The following is a 15,794-nucleotide window of genomic DNA, read 5'->3' as shown; positions in this document are numbered from 1 at the left end:
GGGGGCAAAGGACAAGAGGAGAGAGAGAGACGGAGACAAGTTGAAGTCCAATCAAATCTCATTTATTCAGGAAGAGGTTGCAGCTTTTATGGGCCAAGGGCGGGCTAGTGGGACAGGAAGAGGCTATGTGGTGATCTCTGGTAGGCAGCCGTCTCGTTTGGGTGAGGTAGACAGGAGAGGCTCTTGGGTAATGTAGGCAGATGTAGTTGGCACCCAAGGGAAAAGGAAATGAGGTGGCGGCAGTGAGATCATCACCCTGCTCTCTACATCTCCTCCCTTTTTATTCTATAAGCTTAGGAGCATGGCAAGCCTTGTGAGGACAGCACCTGTCTTAGGTCGTGGACCTCTCGAAAGAACCCAACCAGACCTTACCTGTCGTGGGCTTACAGGACAGCAGTTGGTCCTGAGCCTGTCTTAGGCGGCCAGTGGTATGACATAAATGTCCAAGTTGCCGTCTTTGGCTGCCTGTCCAGTGCCTCAAGGCATTGGGACCACACTGTTATGGGCCACTAGCGGGTGTCATTTCCCGATATGTCTGTCGCTCTGCCACCTCCAGCTGATGATAATGTACCTGAATGGGTTTTGCCATGAATGCATCTATCCTATTTATGATCGTCATGATCCTCTGAAAGATCCAAGTGCCTACAGTGACAAGCAGCAATAAGGCAGCTAGTGGTCCTAATAGGGGGGTGATAATAGGGAAAAAGGCCTCCCCACATGGAGGAGACGGTGTCTTCTCTGAGGCGCTTTCTCTATTTTTGAGGCGTTCTCTTAATTTGGTCATGGAGTCTTTGACAACTCCTGAGTGGTCTGCATAAAAGCAACATTCTTCTTTGAGGGCAGCGCATAGACCACCCTCCTTTAGAAATAGGAGGTCTAGTCCTCTTCTATTTTGTAGGACTAGTTCAGATAAAGATGTTAAGGACTTTTGTAGGGCTGTTATAGATGTCTCTATTTCTTTTAGGTCTTGGTCTATGGCCACCTGTTGTTGGGACAAGCGGGCCTCTTGTACTACCAGTGCTGCAGTTCCTGTCCCCACCCCCGCCACAACCCCCAGCCCTAGCAGCGCAGCCAAGGTTAGGGACACGGGTTCTCTTTTGACTCTGTAAGTGCCTTGTAAATCCTGGAAAAAGAGATTGTCAGAATGGTAAATTATACCATTTTGTCCAGGGGAAGGACCTAGACAAGAATGCAAAAGTCAGCCGACTGGTTAAAAACATTAGTTGATATGCAGAAAGAGAGGCCAGTATTACAGGCCCAAAATGTTCCTTGGGGTGGGATATGGTATTGATTGCTAGGGAAATTTGTATGAAATCGAGCACATAGTTTTCTTTGTTGTTGGGGCCAGTGGTCTTTCCTACCAAGACAGGTACCCTGTCCAGAGATGTCGGGGAGGGTTATTTTATTGTGGACGGTCCAATAGCAGGCGCTCGCGTCAGAGGACGTAGCGAAGGTCGTGTTGAGTGCCTTTCCCTCGTAACATGGGGGAGGGGTGGCCAAGCATAACCAGCAAGACTGGGTCAGATTAGGCTGTGTTAGATTTAAAGCATGATAGGCTCCTGAAATTAAGTCAGAGGTTAGAACCTGAAGGATGAGTGGAGTCCTTGGGTGGGGAAATGTTGGGGGGGGTGGTTAAAGTGGGAGCTTGAATAGTTGGTGGGGATTTGGCTTGGGGATTGTGGGCCCTTGGTGGGTTGGGGGCTTTAGCGGGGGCGCCTGACTTTGGGTTAAGGGCTTTATTTTGGGCCCACTTTCACAGGAGGTAAGGGTAGTGGCTCTTTTTTTTATGCAAATAAGGCCTCCCCTGTCTGTGCTTTTTTCATAATATCGAAAACCCCAGGTTTGTCCCTGTAGCCAGCTGGGGTCACTGGGTGTGGTGACATTGATTTCTAGGTATTGACAGGTCACTACTCCCCCATACCACCAATCAAATGGTTTGTACCCCTGTGGCCACCATCCTAATTGGAGGTCTTTGTCACGAATAGAGGGGGTTCAGCCTGTCGCTGCGGTTTTGCAGCCCCAATAGGCACAATAAGAGTGTCCCAGGTAACTGCAGTATGTTCTACCCCCGGTGGAAGCAGGGCAAACGTATACGGGTATTAAGTTGAGGCATGGGTCTGTAGGACCAAGGTCACAGGAATAGGCTTTAAAGTTTGGGTTTCCTGATCCTGTTCAGGTAGTGACAACCTTATGGTCTTCCTAATATCTGAGAGTCCACTTCCAGGGCTGATGTGGGTCACTGTGTTCTTTTGTCAGATGTAGTTGCATTAGGAGTCCGACAGTGATCTACACGAAAGCCAACATTGTCTGTAAGAGAACACACAGGAGGAAGAACCTCAGGAGGCAGTATTGCCCCTGGGCGCGTGGGAGTTTTGTGTTGATTTGTTACTCTTGAATGTCACAAGTGCCATTTACCTGTTTTACAAGACGTTCAAGCAACCATCTGGTGCCTCGTCCCCATATGAGGACAGGGTCAGGCCCATTCCATGAATTAGTTAGGGGGTCTCTCCACAGAACGGATGCAAAACGGGTCTGAGTCTGTGTATGCCAAAAATGGGATGCTGCGGAGCGGCCTGAGGCATCCAGGGTTAGAAAATTTAAGATGAAAAGGGCATGTAAAAGGATATTTCTGAGGGTCCCCTTGGTTGGGTACCATATTCCCCCTTTTATTTTGTCTATGGTAACCTTGAGAGAGCAATGGGCACGTTCAACAATGCCTTGTCCCTGTGGATTGTAAGGGATGCCTGTGGTGTGTAGAATATTAAGGCACTTGCAAAATTGAGCAAAGGAGTTACTGGTATATCCAGGGCCATTATCTGTTTTGAGTTGTTGAGGGCTACCAAGCACTGACAGAGCTGACAACATATGGGCAATGACATGTTTGGTAGCCTCTCTGGTTTGGAGGGTGACGAAAATAAAACCACTGTATGTATCAATGTTTACATGGACATATTTGAGGTTGCCAAACTCTGGGATATGGGTAACATCCATCTGCCACAGGGCATTTGGGATTAGGCCCTTGGGATTTACTCCGAGATGTTGAACAGGGAGATGAACTGCACATGAGGGGCAGTTTTTGACAATTTGTCTGGCCTGTTCGCGGGTAATGTGATGAAAAAAGGCGAAGAGTCTGGGCTTTGAGATGATGTAACTGGTGAGCTCACTCAGCCTTAGACACATTGGAGTTATGTGTGGGTGGATCATCAACCAGAAAGGCCTGTGGGCGTGTTGCCAGATTGGTCAAATGATTTCCTCGTGTAAGAGGCCCAGGGAGGTTTGAATGGGCCCGCAGGTGACCAATAAAAAATTTATGACGGTGGAGCCATATGTAATCTTGTAACTGTCGAAACAGGGTTGCTGCTGGGGAGGCATGATGGATAATAGGAACTGTTTCTGATTGAGCAAGTTAAGCACTATCAGTATATTATTGAAAGGTTGGTCAGGGTATGTGGCAAATACTGTGAGTATAGCTTGTAGCTCTGCTAGCTAAGCCGAGGAGGCATCTGTCTGAAAGGTAAAGGTATCGTCTTGGAGGGCATATGCAGCTTTGCCTGAGGAGGAGCCATCAGTGAAAAGTACCAGGGCGCCAGGAAGGGGCTGCGAAGCAGTGATCTTTGGAAAAATAAATGCATGGCGGTTGGCAAAATCAATTAATTTGTTTGGGGGGGGGTAATGATTATCAACGGTCCCTGAGAGGAAAGCCAAGGCAATTGGCCATTCTTCAGTAGTTTGAAGCAACCGGTCTATTTGATCCTTTGTGAAAGGCAGAATGATAGTGTCTGGTTCCCTGCCAAAGTAGCATTTTCCTTGTTTTCTACCCTGAACTATAAGGTCTGAGACAGCTTGAAAATAAGGCAGGAGTGTCTTTTTTGGGAGCCACTTGATCCGGCCCGCGGATCAATCCGTGGGTCTCACCTGGTGGAGGAACTAAATGGACCCACATAAGGGGAGCTTGTTGCCAGAACACTGCTGTAGGACAGAGCTTTGTGTTAAAAATGAGGAACTGTAAAGGTTTACTATAATCCATGAAAGAGACTGTTTGTTGGGCAATAGCCTCCTCTACCCTATTAAGTGCTCTTCTGGCACTAGGTGTAAGTTCACGGGGTGAGGTTGGGTCAGAGTTTCCCCAAAGAATTTCGTAGAGGGGATATAAGTCATGTTTGGTTAATTTTAAATAAGGCAAGAGCCAACTGATGTCCCCTAGGAGTTTTTGGAAATCATTAAGTGTCTTGAGGCCATCAAGTCTAAGTTGAGGCTTTGGAGAGAATATCTGAGTGCCTTGTAGCTGAAAACCCAAGTATGTATACGGTTCAGTGAGCTGGACCTTGTCAGGAGCTATTTGAAGTCCAGCCTTTTGCAGAGCAGCTTGTAGTGCCTGGAAACATTGTAAGGTTTGGTTTTGGTCATCTCTTGCTAGGAGAATGTCATCCATATAATGAATGATATATATATTTGGCCATTGATCTTGGATTGGCTGTATTGTGGTAGCAACATAAGACTGGCATAATGTAGGAGAGTTAGCCATCCCTTGTGGGAGGACTTGCCACTGAAATCTTTGCATAGGGGCTGTGAAATTAACCGAGGGAAGGCTAAAGGCAAAGCGTTTTTGGTCATTGGGGTGTAAGGGAATAGAAAAAAAAGCAATCTTTAAGATCTATAACAATTTAAAAAAACCCTAGGGGGATGGCACTGAGTGAAGGGAGGCCTGGTTGTAAGGGCCCCATTAAAACCATGGTCTTGTTTATTGCCCTGAGGTCTTGTAGTAGCCTCCATTTTCCTGACTTTTTTCAAATGACAAAAATAGGTGTGTTCCAGAGGGAATCACTAGGAACAATGTGGCTTGCATCTAACTAGTCCTGCACCAGCTGTTGTGCGGCTGAGTTTTTCAGAGGTAAGGGGCTATTGATTGACCCAAACAGGTTTATCTGATAACCAGGTAATCTCTTTTGCACAGGCCGCAGGAGTGTCAATGACCCCTATTGAAAATGGCCTAAACCAGCTTTTGTTAGGTTGGGAACAGGGGAGATAGGGGCTTTAATGCCTGTGCCTAGTTTCCCCAGACCTTGATTTGGGAGAAATCTGCTTTTGAGCATTTATGCTGTGACTATACTATTAGGGCTGCCCATGATCATTCCCATTTGAGTCAATAAATCTCTACCCCACAAATTAAGGGGTAGCCCTGTGACAACGTAAGGCTGTATGTGTCCCTGATTACCTTCTTGATCTTACCTTCCACTCATTTGGGATAATCCAGCCTTGGGTCATAAGAGTCTAAAACAGCAAGTGTAAAGGTGGCTGTGGGCCCATATTGGGTGACTGCTGTTTTTTAGCTCTTTTAAGGCAGCCACTGTGAATGGTGTGTGAGTCCTGATGACCTGTGGGGCCAGCCCGGTGCCATTTTGTGGGGGTACTGTATTTTCTTTCTTTTTTTTTTATTTCTCTTTTGTCTTTTTCTTTTTTATTGGTACCGGGGATCGAACTCACAACTGCCTGCTTGCAAGGCAGGCGCTTATGCCACTGAGCTAAATCCCCAGCCCCCGGTACTGTATTTTCTGTTACCTGGAACACCATCTTGAAGGCGCCATGTTGTGGTCGTCATTTTAAGGGTGCCAGGTGATGGATCAGATATGGTTGCCATCTTAGGGACAGGATTTGGGGGGCCCATCTGTAAGGTTTGACGCTGTAAAATGAGCCTTTCTCTTGTAATTTAACTTGGGTCTCGATTTGAGTATCTGAGTGACGCGAAACAAGTAATTCCGAAATTAAATTCCAGTAGGTGAAGGTGATCACCGGAATATTTTGGGGCCAAAAACCCTATAGTAATCTTTTAAAGCATCACCTACTCTTTCCCATCTTTTAGAATCTATAGAGCCAGGGGCTGGGGATTTAGCTCAGCGGCATAAGCACCTGCCTTGCAAGCAGGCAGTCGTGAGTTCGATCCCTAGTACCGATAAAAAGTTTAAAAAAAAAAAAAAAAAAAGAATCTATAGAGCCTTCTAAAGGAAACCAAAGGAAAATCTTATGAATAAATTGAAAGTACTGTAACAATTCCTTTGTTTTAACCTTTACCCCTCTCACCTTGAGGGCTTTACTAAGCTCGCCCACGAACAATTCGTGTTCACTTACTGCTTGACCCATGTGGTTAGGTGAGGGGGAAGTGGATGCCGTTCACTTGTTCACTTACCGTGACTCAGGCGAGGCGTCAGGCGGCCGCCCGCGCAGGTCTCAGGGACGGAGTCCGGAGTAGTTGCTGCAGCTCTCACGAACGGTCCCGCGTTGAATCCCCTATCCCGGGAGCCCCACGTTTGGGAGCCACTTGATCGGGCCCAGGGATCAATCCGTGGGTCTCACCTGGTGGAGGAACGGAATGGGGGGGCAAATGACAAGAGGAGAGAGAGGCGGAGACAACTTGAGAAAGCCCAATCAAGTCTGGCTTATTCTGTAAGAGGTTGCAGCTTTTATGGCCAAGGGCGGGCTGGTGGGACAGGAAGAGGCTATGTGGTGATCTCTGGTAGGCCGCCTCTCCTTCGGTACGTGAGGTAGACAGGAGAGGATCTTGGGTAATGTAGGCAGATGCAGTTGGCGCCCAAGGGAAAAAGGAAATGAGGTGGCGGCAGTGAGACCCTCACGTCGCTCTCTACACTCTGGAACTTAGCCCGGTCTGTGAGGCACCGCATGGGATCACTAGTGTGGGGCTGCACCTGTCTCCTTGCAATTGCTTCCGGCGCGGCTACCAGCGCGCGTGGGCCCGCAGTCCTCAGCCCATCCCCCCACTGCCCCGCCCCGTCGGTCGCCCCCCCCCCGCGGCCCCCCAAGCCGGCTCGTACGTGCACCTCCGCCGGCAGCTCCTGACTCATCGGGGGCTCCGGGTCACATGCTCCCGACAGCCCTGCAGGCGCCGCCCCCTGCCCGCCCGCGCCGGGAGCCGCATCTGCCGCCACCGCCACTCGAGTCCTCCCTGCGCTGCCACAGCCAGCAGAGCCTGCAGCTCTGAACAAGGTGAGGACCAGCCGGGGCGGGGCCCCCCTTCCCTGGCCGCGTCCAGCCCCGCCCCAGTCTTGCGCCTCGCGCCCTGGGGTGCTGCGCACCTGCTAGGCCACGGCCCTCGGCCTCCCCTCCACACCTGCTCCTCTGTCCGCGCCTCTCCACCCCGCCCGTCTACGCCTTCGCGTCTGCCTTCACCGGTCCTGCCTTTCGGCTCCTAAGTTCGGTGTCTCCGCGCTCTGCATTTCATCCCTGCACGTCCTTTTTTGCCTTGCATTTGGGGAAATGTCTTCTCTTGCCTTTCTCGACCCCCCCCCCCCGATTTCCTTTAGAAGTTCCCTCTCCCACGCATCCGCACATCACCCCCCTCCCCGGCCAGGGGAAGGCATGGAAGGAGCGGAGGCTCACTGGGGCACCGGGCACTGGGCCTCATCCTCCCCCAGCCCGTCCCGGCCAGCAGGACCCTGTCGCTAGGACTCTGCCCCCAGACTCCTCTGCAGTACGCGTCTCGGAAAGAGGAGGGACCCTAGAGAGTGGCAGAGCTAGGCGGGCTGTGATGTTGAGTTGAGATAGGATGGGGGTCTGCAGGACAGGCTTCTTCCTGGCTCCCGGGGAAAATTCCGGCCTGGCAACCATTACGGGTGCTCTGGGGCAGTCGGGGACCCCACCACAGGCGAAGCTACCTCTGCCAGGCCCCTCTCCTCCTCCCTGCGGTGTTCTCCATCTTGTGGTCTTTGGAACCTACCTGTGCCCCACTGCAGTGACCTCACCTTCCTCACTGCATTGACCTTATCCCCAGGGGAAAGAGGGGTCCCCTCTATTACTGCCGACTGCAACCAGCTTCTCCCCACCCCCACCCACTGCAGTAACCTCTTTCTCAGTCATCGGTCCCTCCCTCTGAACTCAGGCTCCACCCACTAAGCCTCTTATCTTTTGCCTTTCTTCCCTTGCACCCCAGACACCCCCAGCCATCATGTCCATAGAGAAGATCTGGGCTCGGGAGATCCTAGACTCCCGTGGGAACCCCACGGTGGAGGTGGACCTCCACACTGCCAAAGGTACGCACTGGGGCTCCCACTTGCCTGTCCGGAGCTGAGGCTGCAGCTGTGGCTGGCTGGGGTGGGGAGGCCTGGGAGGCCTTCTTCTAAGCCCAAGGGACAGGGCTGGGCCAGGCTCCCAAGGCTGGACTCTGTGTGTGTGTGTGGGGGGGCGCTTCATGTGTTCCAGTTTAGTGGGAGACGTGCCCTGCCTCTGCGTGTGTGCATTTGTGTGCCTGTCATAGCTTCACTTCTGTGGGCTCCCACTTGTGCCTGAGAGTCTCAGCTGGGTGGATGAAAAGCCCACTGCTAGTGTGGCTGGCTCAGGTGTAGGTGTGTGTGTGTGTAAGGTGGAGTATGGGGGTGGGCTTCCCCCTTCTCACTGTGACATTTCTCAGGTCTTTTCCGAGCTGCAGTCCCCAGTGGAGCTTCCACTGGTATCTATGAAGCCCTGGAACTGAGAGATGGCGACAAACAGCGTTACTTAGGCAAAGGTGAGGCCTTCTCTTCTCTAGCCTCTGCCACCCCTCAGCCTCATGCCCTTACTTCCTGCAGTCCCTGGCCCTCTTGTAGTGTTACCCCTTCCTTGCTGTCCTCTTCCTGTCCCTCCCAGATTAACCCTGCCCCTGCCTGCCCCTGACTGGCCAGCCTCCCTCTCTCCCCAGGTGTCCTGAAGGCAGTGGACCACATCAATAACACCATCGCACCTGCCCTTCTGAGCTCAGTGAGGCCCGCCCTAGGCTGGGGATACAGAATCAGGATCCTGGAAGGAGTCCCCAGGGGAGAAGGAGGGGGAGGGAAAAGAGACTCCTTACTGCTGTCTGCTCCTATGGGAGTTCCAATCCCCTTGTACTGATAGGCTGCTGTCACAGACCAGGATCAATGGGTATCTGTATGTCTTTGGGTCCAGCCTTCCTCCTGGACCTGGGTGATGGAGATTCTGTCCACAGGGTCTGTCTGTGGTGGAGCAAGAGAAACTGGATAATCTCATGCTGGAGTTGGATGGGACTGAGAATAAATGTAAGCAGGAACCAAGAAAAAGTGAGGGGAACTTCAGGGGCTGTGTTGGTGTTGGGGACCTCCCTCCTCCCAAAGCCCTGTGGTGAGCAGCAGTGACATTAGACTGAAGGAAGAATTTCTTTATAGCATAAAGAAGAGGGAGTTGGCAAGAGACAGTTTGAGGGTTGTTTGGAAAGAGGGCAGCTTCCTGCCCTTCCCAATCACTTCCTTCCCTTCTCCTCCCTTGCCCAGCTATTTGCAGCCCAGAAAGGATGGAGTGGTGAGAGGAGACTTCCTTTACAGGCTCTTTTTGGGGAATACAGGTGGAAGCAGGGACCAGAAAGAGGGGCATTTTTGATCATTTCTTCTTCTGTAATCTCGCAGCCAAATTTGGGGCTAATGCCATCCTGGGTGTGTCCTTGGCTGTGTGTAAGGCAGGGGCAGCTGAGCGGGAATTACCTCTCTATCGCCACATTGCTCAGCTGGCTGGGAACTCAGACCTCATCCTGCCTGTGCCGGTAAGCACTGTGCCTGCCTGGGCCTCTCTCATTGGGAGGGAGGGGAAGAAGCCTTATGACCAAGGATGGGGGAAAGTGAACAGGGTAGTTGAAGAGGGAGGATGGGGACCCACACCTCTGGGTTAACCCTCCCAGGGGCAGGAAGGAAGGTCCCTTAACCTTTGTTCCATGGTGGCTCCCCAGGCCTTCAATGTGATCAATGGTGGCTCCCATGCTGGAAACAAGCTGGCCATGCAGGAGTTCATGATCCTTCCTGTGGGGGCTGAGAGCTTCCGGGATGCCATGCGGCTCGGTGCTGAGGTCTACCATACCCTCAAGGGGGTCATCAAGGACAAGTATGGCAAGGATGCCACCAACGTGGGGGATGAAGGTGGCTTTGCTCCCAACATCCTGGAGAACAGTGAGGGTGAGGCTGACTCAGAAGCTATGTGAGGGCAACAGGACAGTTGCACTCTGCTGAGTTCTGAGGAACGTGGGTAAAGCATCCCTGGGCTCCTGTGAACCCCAGGTGGTACCAGGGCTGGCTTCAAAGCCTATCAGCTTCAAAGGCTGACCTAGGACAGGTTTTTGCCTGCCCAACCACACCTGGTAGCATCTGTAAATTCTCACTGGCGTCCCTGGGGATCCTGGGAAATGGACCAGGTGACCTGTGTCCTATTCTTTTAACTCCATAGGCACCTCAGTTTGATGAAATGCAGCATAACTTAGGGGACCCTTTTCTAATGTATACTGCCTCTAAAATTGCTAATTTTCCTGCACCCTGGGAGGTAGTACTTAACCACTTAACCGTGAAGTTTCCCTGCCAGGGGTAGTGGCACGTGCCTGTAATCATGGCTACCTGGCAGCTGAGGCAAAATTACAAGTTCAAGGCCAGCCTAGGTAGCTTGGCAAGACCTTGCCTCAAAAACAAAGTGACTGAGGTGTAAACAGTGTTAGAGCACATGCCCAACATACTAGAAGCCCTGGATTTGATCTCTAGACAGCAAAACAAAGAAAGGTTAAAGTTCTGGAGGGCTGGGGATTTAGCTCAGCGGCATAAGCACCTGCCTTGCAAGCAGGTGGTCATGAGTTCGATCCCTGGTACTGATAAAAAAGAAAAAGAAAAAAAAAAAAAAAAGAAAGGCTAAAGTTCTGAGGTGGTCACTTGCCTGAGTTTATTTGAACCTTAAAGAGTTATAAATTACTGGGTGATGATCTTTTTTTTCTTGTTTAAAGACAGTCTTTTTCGTTTTTATCGGTACCAGGGATTGAACTCACGAATGCCTGCTTGCAAGGCAGGCGCTTAGGCCGCTGAGCTAAATCCCCAGCCCCCCGACAAAGTCTTGCTATGTAGTTTACACTGGCCTTTAACTCCCTATGTAGCGCAGGCTGGCTTTAAACACACAGCAATCCTCTTCTGTCAGCCTATGAGATTATAGGCATTTGCCACAACACCTAGCTGGGTGTTGAACATCCTTACTTAACTCCGTGCTTCCTTTTTCTTATCTGTAAAATGGGAATATAACAATTTCTGCCTTTTACCAATGTGAGGATGAAATGAGGCCACATATGTAAAATGCTTAGGTGATATGATACCAATAAAAATGCTGACTGTTAGAAATAGTTCCCTTCTTTTCCTCCCCCACACCTCCGCACCAGCCCAACAACCAGCACAGCCACTCCTCTCCTGGCAGCAGGTCCCCACCCTGCGCTTCCTTTTCTCTCCCTCTTCCTTTCCTATGCTCTCCTTCTTACAATTTCATTTTCTTCCATCTTTAGCCTTGGAGTTGGTGAAGGAAGCCATCGATAAGGCTGGCTACACGGAGAAGATTGTCATTGGCATGGATGTTGCTGCCTCAGAGTTTTACCGTGATGGGAAGTATGACTTGGACTTCAAGTCCCCAGCAGATCCTTCCCGATACATCACTGGGGACCAGCTGGGCGTGCTCTACCAGGACTTTGTCAGGGACTATCCTGGTGAGAACTGGGATGTGGGGCAGGCTGAGGTGGGAGGACTGGTGTGAGTTCAAGGACAATCTGGGCTAACGTAGTAAGTTTGAGGCCAGCCTGCACACATAGCAAGATCCTGTTTCAAAACAACCCTGCCCCCTCAAAAACAAACAAATAGACAAACAAAACTGGGATGTGGATGGAGGGCAGGCAGACCTGCTGGGGAAACTCAGCTTTGTAGATACCAACTCAGTTGACAGGTAGAAATGTGTGAAGGGAACCTGAGGAGTAGGGCAGGAGTGAAGGCGCCTGCTGCAGTCGGGACATTGTGTGAATGTGCAAAGCCCTGTGATGCTTCAGTTTCTGTCTGCCACTGGGATCTTGGGGAGAGGGGATCCCATGATCTTGGGGTGGGAACCAGGGACAGTGAGACAGGCTGGTGAATTAGTGCATTTCAGTATCTTTGATTAAAACTGTGGCTGCAGGACGGGCCTGTGAGTGATAGGTAAAAGAGAAGATGGCGGAAGAGGGACTAAACTATACTCTCCAGGTCTACCCAGGGCTTCTTCCCAGGAGAGGAGACAGCTGGGCTCTGTTCTCCTGAGACAGAGCAAGAAAAAGCAGAAACTGTAGCAGGAAGGGCTTCCTGGCAGTGAGAATGGGAAAATGCAAATTGAGGTTGCAGGAATGTTCTGAACTCTTGTTACTGGAAGGTTTATGAAGTAAGACTCAGGAGTTGGTGGGGTGGGGTAGGGTACATGCCTGTGATCCCAGCACTCTGGGAAGCTGACACAGGAGGATTATAATTTTGAACTCAACCTAGGCACCTTAGTGACTTAGTCAGACCCTCAAAAAATTAAAGAACAGAAATAAGCAATTACATAAACCAGGCTGTAATCCTACTTGGGATGCTGAGGCAAGAAGGTCCCTGCGAGTTGAAGGGTAGCCTAGACTACATAGCGAGTATAGGCCCAGACTGAATTACATAGCGAGCCGAGACCCTGTCTCAAAAAATGAAACACCCAACAAAAACAAATAAGATTTTAAAAAAATTAGTTGGAGAGCAGGCTGGCCTACATATTAAGTTGAAGGTCAGCCTGCACTACAAGGTGAGACCCTGTCTCAAAAGGCAAAAAACAAGCAATAAAAGCATTTGGGGCAGGCTTATTTTATTTTGGGGAAAATGGGTGGAGGAAGGACGAGCAGGCTTTGTTAGTCAGGTGACCTCAACATTTCAGAAAATCAAAGTGGGGGATCCCTGCCTGAACAGAGATTCAAGCAGGGTGACTGTCTGTCACACTTCTTCTGCAGTGGTCTCCATTGAGGACCCATTTGACCAGGATGACTGGGCAGCCTGGTCCAAGTTCACAGCCAATGTAGGAATCCAGATCGTGGGTGATGACCTGACAGTGACCAACCCAAAGCGTATTGAGCGGGCAGTGGAGGAAAAGGCCTGTAACTGTCTGCTGCTCAAGGTCAACCAGATTGGCTCAGTCACTGAAGCCATCCAGGCGTGAGTAACTGTTGGCCTCTACATGGCCCCACTGCTGCAGGCTCTCTCAAGCTCTCCCAGGCCAACTCTGCCCAGGGCTGCTGAAGGGAGCAGGGAGGGACCCAAGTCCCCTTCCTGTTCTCTGAGCTCTGTCCTCGGTACTCCCAGTTCTGGGCCCATGCCCCATGTTTCTCATCACAGACTACGGTGGGCGGGGCGGGGCGGGGCGGGGCGGGGCGGGGCAAGCTCTGGAGTGCACACTAGAGCTCAGACTGGTGTATGCTGCAGGTGCAAGCTGGCACAGGAGAACGGCTGGGGGGTCATGGTGAGTCACCGCTCAGGGGAGACCGAGGACACCTTCATTGCCGACCTGGTGGTGGGGCTGTGCACTGGTCAGGTGAGGGGCAGCCTGAAAGTGGAGGGGGGTCTTGGTGGTATTGGTGAGTTCTAGGCTAAGGTGGGTCTCTCCTGCAGCTGTTGGAGAGCATCAACAAATTTCAACAGCAGGTTTCAGGGCTGGAGGTATAGTTCAGTGGGAGGCCCTAGGTCTTATCCCCAGTTCCAGAGGGGAAAAAAAGCATAAGAGATTTCTTTTCTGAAGGTGAAGGTGACAGTTGCTGAGCTGCTTCTGTTTTGGAAATATTTCAGATCAAGACTGGTGCCCCATGCCGTTCTGAGCGTCTGGCTAAGTACAACCAGCTCATGAGGTGAGGGTATTGGGGAATGGGAACCCAAAGTCACTGCAGTTGAAAGCCTTATTTGCCATGCCTATAATTGTAGCCCTGAGGGAGGCTGGGGCAGGAGGATCAAAGCAAGTTCAAGACCAGCCTGGACTACACAGTGAGACCCTGTCTCAGAAACAAAAACTAGGCTGTGGATGTAGCTTAGCAGCATAAGCGCCTGCCTGGCAAGTGCAAGGTTGTTCAATCCCCAGTACTAAACCAAACCAAACAACTGGGCCTGTGGCACAACACTGCTGGCTGCAATCCCCAGTACCAAACATGCACACACAGTCACACATATACAAAAAGTTGTCCATTGTTCCACTTCCAGCAGCCTGTCTTCTTTCTGCTTCTCTCAGAATTGAAGAAGAGCTGGGAGATGAAGCACGCTTCGCTGGACATAATTTCCGCAACCCCAGTGTGCTGTGAACCCTCTACTTGCCTGGACACTTGGACCCTCTGTCCCAGCCTCTTGGAACCTCCTCCTCACTGTCCTGCGCTGTGGTAGTTCACCCCCATCCCCATCCTGAGCCCAGGGCACGGAGAACCCCTGACTAACCTGCTCTGGCTGCTTCTCCATGAACCCAAGCCCTGCTTCTTTGCTCTCTGAGCCCTGTCCTCTGGGGTTCCATTCCTTGCATTTCCCCTTTCTATTCTCTTCCCTCAATGACTGGAACAAGGATTTGTAAAAGGGTCCGTGGAAGGACATCTTTCTGTGATGGGAGCTTCTGGGCTGGCGTGTTGAGGTGTTGGGAGTGGGACCATGTGTCACTGCCTCCCCTGTCCTGTGTGTCTTCCATGTTGCGTGTGAGCCATGAACTGTGTGGAGTGTGGTGGGTGTGTGGTCATACATAGCTAGGGCTTTAGTGCATTTATTTATTTATTTATTTATTTATCTAGTTATTTATCTAGTTATTTTTCATTCATCCTTTTAATTACTCATCTCCCTATAACTATAGGAACTGAAAGCCTGACTTGAGGGGACTGCCTTTATATGTCATGTGGCTGTGATCCCACAATGAGCAGGGGCGGGAGGTTTTGCTGACCTGGGAAGGGTAATCAAGAACAGCCTTAACATCTGTTGTGTTGTGTTAACCGAAGCCTGGGCTGGTGCAGAGTGGGGTGTGTGCCTGGGGGCTCCTCCTCTATTTTCTCTCCCCAGCCCTAGATTCTCTGTTCCTCCTCCAGCTGCTCGCTCTCCTGTGCCGTGTTCCACAGTTGCCACCACCACTATGGCGTTGAAATGAGCACCACTATTAAAGTCTGAGTCACAGTGCATTCTTATGTCTGAGGAGTCTTACCTGCTGCATGTGAGGGGAGAGAAGATGGAGGACACAGATGATGGTGTAACTGGATATCAGAGTGGGGAGGGGAAGATCAGCCAAATAAATGTGGCCACAATGATGGCACTGCCCACTCCACCTGGCTAGGTGGGCTCCATGGGGGCCCCTCCTCCTCAGTAACAGGTCTGAACCCATGATCCAGGAGAATCAGGCTTGTTTTGTTTGTTTTGAGATAGTTTCACCATGTAGTGTGGGCTGGCTTTGAATTGGCTTTTGTAGCCCAGGCTGGCCTTGAACTCCCATGAATCCTCTTGCCTTGGCTTTCCAAGTGTTGGCATGTCCCCACAATTAGGCATTCTTTTTTGTCTTTTTCGTTTTTATCTGTACCAGGGATCGAACTCATGACCGCACACTTGCAAGGCAGGCGCTTAGGCCGCTGAGCTAAATCCCCAGCCCCGAATTAGGCATTCTTAACCTGGGATCTTGAAGTCTCTGGAACTAGAAATGATGTATATGGTTGGGAGAAAAGAGGTCTAAAGTGTTTCCAGATTCCCAGGGTCATTGACCACGGATAAGGCATGCATGGCTGGGCTTCTGCCCACAACAATATCCTGGCTAGTTCTAATGTAGGATAGGATCCACCCCATGGCCATAAGCCCTTGCAGGATGGGAAACCCAGGAGAGAAGGATGGTAGCAGGGGTAGAGAGGTGGGTCCAAGGCAACTGAAACCTCTTGACGTATCTAAGATGGGATCTGAAGAGCTCAGCAAGACCTAGGCTTGCTGGGCTGCAAGCAGGGTGTGGAGTGTGGCCAGAGCCTCCACTTCAAG

General features: G+C 50.9%; 1 protein-coding gene and 1 long non-coding RNA gene across 4 annotated transcripts; one reads left to right on the top strand and one right to left on the bottom strand.

Moving 5' to 3' along the window:
• Positions 1–40: 40 nt before the first annotated feature.
• Positions 41–6,497, bottom strand: LOC101788781 (uncharacterized). The gene is made up of 2 exons (XR_216158.4): positions 6,185–6,497; positions 41–2,307 (listed from the first exon to the last, which is right to left on the bottom strand). It is a non-coding gene; the product is annotated as an uncharacterized LOC101788781 (long non-coding RNA).
• A 315-nt stretch (positions 6,498–6,812) lies between these two features.
• Positions 6,813–14,959, top strand: Eno2 (enolase 2). Of its 3 annotated transcripts, none has more exons than XM_063237606.1 (12): positions 6,813–6,999; positions 7,943–8,042; positions 8,420–8,515; positions 8,687–8,745; positions 8,972–9,041; positions 9,405–9,538; positions 9,722–9,944; positions 11,297–11,494; positions 12,779–12,980; positions 13,248–13,356; positions 13,608–13,666; positions 14,041–14,959. In XM_063237606.1, exons 2-12 carry the CDS (start codon positions 7,958–7,960, stop codon positions 14,108–14,110), a joined length of 1,305 nt encoding a protein of 434 aa, XP_063093676.1. In that variant the 5' UTR covers positions 6,813–6,999; positions 7,943–7,957; the 3' UTR covers positions 14,111–14,959. The 3 variants fall into 3 exon arrangements, with proteins under 3 accessions (XP_063093676.1, XP_063093677.1, XP_063093678.1); XM_063237607.1 differs by lacking the exon at positions 6,813–6,999 and adding an exon at positions 7,181–7,205; XM_063237608.1 differs by lacking the exon at positions 6,813–6,999 and adding an exon at positions 7,462–7,483.
• The last annotated feature ends 835 nt before the right edge of the window (positions 14,960–15,794 follow it).

The sequence above is a fragment of the Cavia porcellus genome, unplaced genomic scaffold (assembly GCF_034190915.1).
Source record: "Cavia porcellus strain 051 isolate PalLab524CR breed Dunkin Hartley unplaced genomic scaffold, mCavPor4.1 scaffold_27, whole genome shotgun sequence".
Classification (NCBI taxonomy): Eukaryota; Metazoa; Chordata; class Mammalia; order Rodentia; family Caviidae; genus Cavia; species Cavia porcellus.
This window is presented reverse-complemented; position numbering and strand designations above follow the sequence as displayed.